Here is a 7,166-nt window from a genome sequence, read left to right on the forward strand (position 1 = left end):
GAAGATGGACATTTTTACAATTACACTAAAATGCCTTTTACTTGCTAAAAATTATAAACTATCAATCAGACGACAGAAGGCATGTAGACAAGTTAACTGAACTTTAAGTGATTTATAATTTAATGCTTTTTCTTTAACAGCGATTCTGCAGACTACTTCTCCATCAACAACAGCTGCACCAACAACAATTCCATCAACAACAATTCCATCAACAACACCTGCACAAACAACAATTCCATCAACAACAATTCCATCAACAACAATTCCATCAACAACAATTCCATCAACAACACCTGCACAAACAACAATTCCATCAACAACAATTCCATCAACAACAATTCCACCAACAACAATTCCATCAACAACACCTGCACAAACAACAATTCCATCAACAACAATTCCATCAACAACACCTGCACAAACAACAATTCCATCAACAACAATTCCATCAACAACAATTCCACCAACAACAATTCCATCAACAACATCTCCATCAACAACACTGTCAGGTAATTACAGACCTTTGAATTAGAACCAGAACTGTGTTTGCCGACCCAAAAGCTCTCAAGAATGAGAATGACCCTCTCTCTATCAGCAATATGGCATATCATGGAACTCGTGCATGTTTCACAGACCTACTGGCTATTTACATAAATTCTTCAATATGTCCTGCCACAGTTTCCTGTTTCAATGGGAAATACATCAATACAGAAAAGTAAACTGGCATGTCAAGAGAGTTCATGAGGTATTTAATGGTGTTTGTACAGTATGTGTTTATTCTTACAGAAAACACAACATGCAAACACCAAACAGCGTTGAAAGACTTGTAATATGCCTGTGCAATATTTTCATGTACTGTGGAAGTGTTTATTCAACATAAAACAGATGTTGGAAAAGTGTTTTCTTACATTGTGATAAAGTATATTTAAATGTAGAGCGGGGGTTTTTTTTCAGCAAGAATGGATTGGATCACTGTTTTTTTTTCTGTTGCTGTGATCTCATGTCGGTATATAAAAATCCATCTCTGGTGTTTGAAACATGAGCCTCATAAATCAGTGTGAAATGTAAATGTTGAAATATTTTGTATTTTTTTTTTTTTGTGTTCATTCTCTTGCAGCACCAGGAATATTCTATCAGTTCAGCTCAGCTGCAGGAGACACTGAAGGTTTTGTTAATAGCAGTGATTATGTTGCCTTCTCCACTCCATTTGTGTTCTTTGGCCACACATACAACCACACATACGTGAGAATCCGGTTCTATTGCCAGATTAAACATGGATGTAAATGTTGTGATAAGCCATTTCACTCTGGATTTGAAATGATTTCTTTTATTTCAGGTTAATAATAATGGACTCCTTACATTCAACCAACCTTTACCACAATCTCTGCCTTACTACATTCCCAAAAATGGAACTGAAGATTTCATTGCTCCGCTCTGGACAAATCTTGTCAGCTTTGGATTGGGCAAATACTGGTATCAGCAGTACACTAATGGAAGTGTGCTCACTCACGCCACTCAGGACATAAACCGGTATTTCCCTCAGAGGGGTTTCACTGCTTCTTGGGTCTTTGTTGCAACATGGGATTTTGCTCAAACATCGAACGCAACTATAATTAATCACACAGCACCGGTAAATAGTTTTCCCTCTTTTCAGGTAAAGGGTCGAAGACTGTAGACTATAAATTATGATGTTTCTTTTCTTTTCAGGCAATCACGTTTCAAGTGGTTTTAATTTCAGGAGGTGGTTTTTCTTTCATTCTGATGAATTATGGTGACTGTGCTGAGATATCTTCTCCAGTAGAGGTAAAACAAACATCACAAGATTTAAACAATATTCTATAGGATACTGGCTCTATATGAATACATAACATTCATGTTTTATGGTTTTAATAGGCTGGATTTGACACCATAAACTCCACTGACTACTATCTAATTCATTATGCAACCAATGGCAGCTACATCCCAAACCTCAAGAACACGACTAACGTAAACGTCCCGGGCCGTTGGGCCTTTCTTGTGAACAGAGGATCAGGTAGGACTTTCATCAGGATGTGTATTACTATTTTGGATTCCACCTGTTGTCATCCCAAGTTTTGAAAACAGTTCATGTGTATTCGATGAATGTGAATGTGACAGCATGTATTTCTCATGCTGTCAGCAAATCACACTGAAGTCCTAAAGGGCAAGTCAGAAGATGAAGGACGGTGGAAAATGACCTTGTACTAAAATCTTTGAACCTGAAGGAATAATAATAATTAATAAAAGATCTTTTAAAACATGACATAAAAGTTGAATACTATTTGTACTTTATTGGATAAATGGATAATCCATAGCTAGGTGTGCATTACACAATTTTAATGCACGACGTGGAAGCAAAGAACCACACAATGCGAAGCGCATTAAAATCATGTAGCCCAGTGGTTCCCAATCCAGGGGGCCTGGAGTTATACAACTAGCTGTGGTTTATCCCACTTATACAGTCCTGGACAGAATTATTGAAACCCTTGGTATATATGAGCAGGCTGTGAAAATAAATATGCATTGTTTATCATTTTGATCTTTCATCCAAAAAAAAAAATATTTTAATTTCATAATGAGATCATCATCTCAGTATTAATCACAGACAGATTCAAACATGAGCCCCATAAATCAGTGTGAAATGTAAACAAAAATGTCAGATTATTATTATTTTTTTTTCTCTTGGCAGCACCAGAAATATTCTACCCATTCGGCTCTTCAGGAGACACAAGAAACACTGCTGTTGATGATGGAGGCTCCTCAGTTATTCCACTGTTGAGTCCATTTCTGTTCTTTGGTCGCACATACCAGCAGATTTATGTAAAAATTTGATTCCATCTTGATTCTAAATCTATCACCTGTGATCCTGTTTCTGATTTTGACAATATTTCTCATGTTTCAGGTGAATAATAATGGACACCTCACATTCAACCAGCCTTTATCACAGTTTGTTCCCTTCTCCTTTCCTGCTTATGGAATCCAAGATATAATTGCTGGTCTCTGGACCGACCTTGACAACCGTGCGAGAGGAGTGGTTTCATATCGTCAGTACACTAATGGAAGTGTTCTCACACGCGCCACTCTGGATATAAACAATCATTTCCCAAATCTGACCTTCAGCGCTTCCTGGGTCTTTGTTGCAACATGGGATAAAGTTGCTTACTTTCCCTTCACTAACACAGTACGTCTGATACTTCTGAAATGTGTTTTCACTTTACCAATAATTCAGTTAAATTCAATTTCAGAATACTTTAGAGAAAACATTAGTAGACAGTGATTAAAATTATAATTAATTTAAAACAGTAAAAATAACAATGAGCTCAGTCAGTAATGTTAATAAAAATAATATTCAGTAACACAAAAATATAATTGTATGTATATATGTTAGGTTTAAAGTGATGATTCTTTTTCAATCTTTTCAGGAAACATCGTTTCAAGTGGTTTTAATTTCAGGCAGTAATTTTTCATTTATTCTGATGAATTATGGTGACATCGCTGTAACAGGACTTCAAGTGGAGGTAAAAGAAACTTGTTTTCTGTATTGAGAACCAAGGGCAGACTTAACCCAATAAGCGAAGTAAGTGATCACTTAGGGCATCAGGGAATCAGGAGACCCCACAAAATACCCAGAAGCCTTTATAAATCATATATTCTGTTTGGTCAGGATATAAATATTGAATGTTTATCATTATTATTATTACATCTGCATGAATGCAGGGCCCCTCATCATGGATTAGAGTTGACCATTCCATTAGAACTGCAAAGTAAAGTTTAGAGCTACAGCGAGCGCAGGCTCAGAGCTTATAAAAAATATTAAGATACATTTCCACAGCTCTGACTTTTTTGAGATTTCAAGCACCAGTAAAGACACCATAATGAAGAAAAGTTGGGATATATGCCATATAAGTTCATGATATTCTATGCATGGAAGCTTTGTATGATTGTTGATTATTTAATGTGTCATGACGTTCTTGCTGACCATTTATATATTACCTTACATGGTAACACTTCACAGTAAGGTTCATTAGTTAAACATTAGTTAATTTATTAACTAACATGAACTAACCATGAGCAATACATTTGTTGCTGTATTTTCTAATCTTTGTTAATGTAGATGTTAACTAATGAACCTTAGTGTTACCCATTACATTGAGATTTACAGTTTATATACTAGTTAGGCTTAGGTGTTCCCTTCTCATTTTAACTTGGGGTATAAAAAATAGTGCTTTTAGAGAGAGAGAGAGAAAGAGAGAGAGAGAGAGATTTGGGTCCCCATACCTGGAACTGACATCGATAATCAATAATCAATACATCTGCCCCTGTTGAGAACAGAATGTTACTATTCACTAGTATATAACAGCATTTGTACTTTATATGTAGTTTATACACTGTAAAAAAAAATCCCAGTAAAATTTACGGTAAAAAACCAGCAGCTGTGGTTGCCAGAACTTTACCGTAAAAAATACAGTAGCAACGTAAAAAAAAAAATCTGTTAAATTTATGGTAAAATAACATATTTCATTAACTGATATAATGTTAATTTACCAACCTAATGAAGTACTAATATCTAATATTTTGTACTTTTATAATACACTGACAGTCACCAAACACAGTGGTGATGAGAGTCACATGATGAATCAAAGTTCATCACAAGCAGCTTTTCCACAAGCTGAGGAGGACAATACTAATATATAGAAGGAGCACACAGTGTCATTCACACAACATTAATTTAACAACATTAGATGTAACATAAAACCCTAATGTACATAACTGATTAGAAAAAAATGAGAAAAACTAAGAAGAAACAGAGTTATTTCAACTAAAATATATATAAAATGTGAAGTGTCACGCAGGGAATTGTGGGAATGTCAATTTACGTTTTTTCACTGTAAATTTTACAATGAATTGTTATTTTTCACTTCCAAAAACTGTGAATTTAACGGTATTTTACCGTAAAATTACATTAAATGTACCGTTAGATCTATTACAGTTATTCACCGTATATAGTACGGAAACTTTCTGTAAACCACTTGACAGTTTTTCACCGCAGCATTTTTACAGTCTTTTACTGTTAAAATCACGGTCATTATAATGTTTTTACATACTTTCAGGCTGGTTATGACACCGTAAACTCCTTTGACTACTTTGTGATTCCTGGATCAATTAACGGGAGCTTCATCTCAAACCTCAAGAACTCCAGTAATGTCAATGTTCCCGGTCGATGGGCCTTCAGGGTGGACAGTGGACACAGCACCTCTAAAAGTAAGAAGTCTTGTCTTTCTAGAAATAAATAATAGGTAGGTTTTGTTTTTGTTTTGATCAATTTCATATACATTTCCCATGCAATGTTTTTGTATGATTAATGTCAACAGATATGAGTATTTTAGGTGTCTGTGTGTGTGTTTCCCCTTTAGAAAACGTCATTGGACTTCGAGTGAGACTTTCCTCAGTTTTTGATCTAACACAGTATGGAAACATTACGATTCTACAGCAAGTATGTCACACTGACTAGGAATATTTATAAAAAATACTGTGCTAATAGATCAGTGATGGAAAGTTTGATCTGTCTGACCGTCTGTTTCAGATAAAACAGGAGCTGATCAAGTTTGGTCTGCCAAGAAACATAGAGCTGAACTTAAGAAAACTGCAAAAGATAACGCCGTAAATTCAGTCTCCTTTAGGAAAAGAAATAAAACAGTCCTGTTCACTGACAGAAAATATCTCATTGACCATGTGAAGTTTGTGAAGACCCCAGTTTTACATTATTGTGGTTTTATTTGAAGGATTAAAGCTTCAAAAGAAACATAAAACACCATGAAAGTGGTCTTACAGTAGCTCTGTGTGAAGAACAGACTGAAATTTCAGCCATTCAGATGTATAACATACTGACATCCACTCTAGATTTCCTTGTATGCTCACAAGTTCACTGATGTGATGATATCCATTTTGACAAAAGCAATCTTTCGATTCAAATCTTTTTAGTAAATCAGCTGATGTTGTTACTAACCTAATGATTGATTTAATCACAAATGGGACTGATCTATTTTCATTCATGCAAACATTATATTTCACAAAAGCTTCTTTATAGTGGGAAAAAGGTTTTTTTATATTTTTAACATGTTCTTCAGACTTAGGTAAAAAAAAAGTTTTTTTTCTTGTTGGAAACCAGTGTGTTCAGAAAAAGGAATGTCACTCAACGGGAAGGAGAACACTCTGTTTATAACATCCACACACTTTAGTAATCAGAACTGATCCTCCTCTTTGTCTCGTCATGCTTTGTGTTATCAAAAGTCTGGAGCAGCAGTTTTCAACTAACCGGATCTGAACTATGTGAAAGATGAAAGTAAAACCTGTAAACTCTATAGCTTTAACCAAAACTTACATAAGAAAAAAAATAAAATACTTTGCTTAATTGTAACTACTTACTTTCACTTTTAAACACCCTGAAGCGTCTCGGTGGTGAGAACTTTCAGAAGCAGATTACAGTACATCAATGTAAAATGGTTTTAAACATCATTGTATTATTAAAAAATAGACATGAGGATTTGACTGTAAGCTAATCAACACAATATAATATCATGAAATCACCTCATTTGTTGAGTTTGTTTTGCACTGTGTTCTGTTCAGTTCATCTGTTGCCACAGTGTTTGATTTGCTCTCATGTGTTACACTTGTGTCTTGTTAATTATCTTGTTCAGTTCCTGGTGCTCCCTCTTTATATATGGCACTGTATTTGTTTCAGTCCTTGTCCATTCTCGTCTTTAAAAAGTGGTTGTTTTGTCTCCTGTGTTTTTGTCCTAAATATCCTGTAGAATTGTACTTTTTAAGTTTGAAGAACTCTGTGACTCCTGACTTTATTTTCACTGCTTATTTTCTTGTGTGTTATTGGTACCATTTTAATGTCAATAAACTTCACATAATCTACTAAAAAAAAGCTTTTGTTTTTAAAAAGACCATACTGACACAAGCTGACACAAGATCTGAATGAATGAATGATGCTAATGCTAAAGTCACCTACAGTATATGGTAAAAGTGAAGAAGTGTAAGATTTACAAAAGTGTTGTAGATTTAGTTGTTAAATAATATTTTTGAGTTTAAAACCAGTTAATGTAGTTGTTGCATGGAATATTAAACTATAATAAAATGTA

General features: G+C 34.7%; 1 protein-coding gene across 1 annotated transcript; it reads left to right on the forward strand.

Moving 5' to 3' along the window:
* The first annotated feature begins 453 nt into the window (after nt 1-453).
* On the forward strand, nt 454-6,966 carry LOC125255159 (sushi, nidogen and EGF-like domain-containing protein 1). Its single transcript, XM_048170186.1, has 11 exons — nt 454-509; nt 1,118-1,242; nt 1,337-1,630; nt 1,708-1,803; nt 1,894-2,032; nt 2,708-2,838; nt 2,921-3,199; nt 3,441-3,536; nt 5,130-5,280; nt 5,433-5,512; nt 5,603-6,966. The coding sequence occupies exons 4-11, from the start codon at nt 1,762-1,764 to the stop codon at nt 5,681-5,683; spliced, it is 999 nt and encodes a 332-aa protein (XP_048026143.1). The 5' UTR covers nt 454-509; nt 1,118-1,242; nt 1,337-1,630; nt 1,708-1,761; the 3' UTR covers nt 5,684-6,966.
* Nucleotides 6,967-7,166: the final 200 nt, after the last annotated feature.

This window comes from Megalobrama amblycephala, linkage group LG20 (genome assembly GCF_018812025.1).
Source record: "Megalobrama amblycephala isolate DHTTF-2021 linkage group LG20, ASM1881202v1, whole genome shotgun sequence".
NCBI lineage: Eukaryota > Metazoa > Chordata > Actinopteri > Cypriniformes > Xenocyprididae > Megalobrama > Megalobrama amblycephala.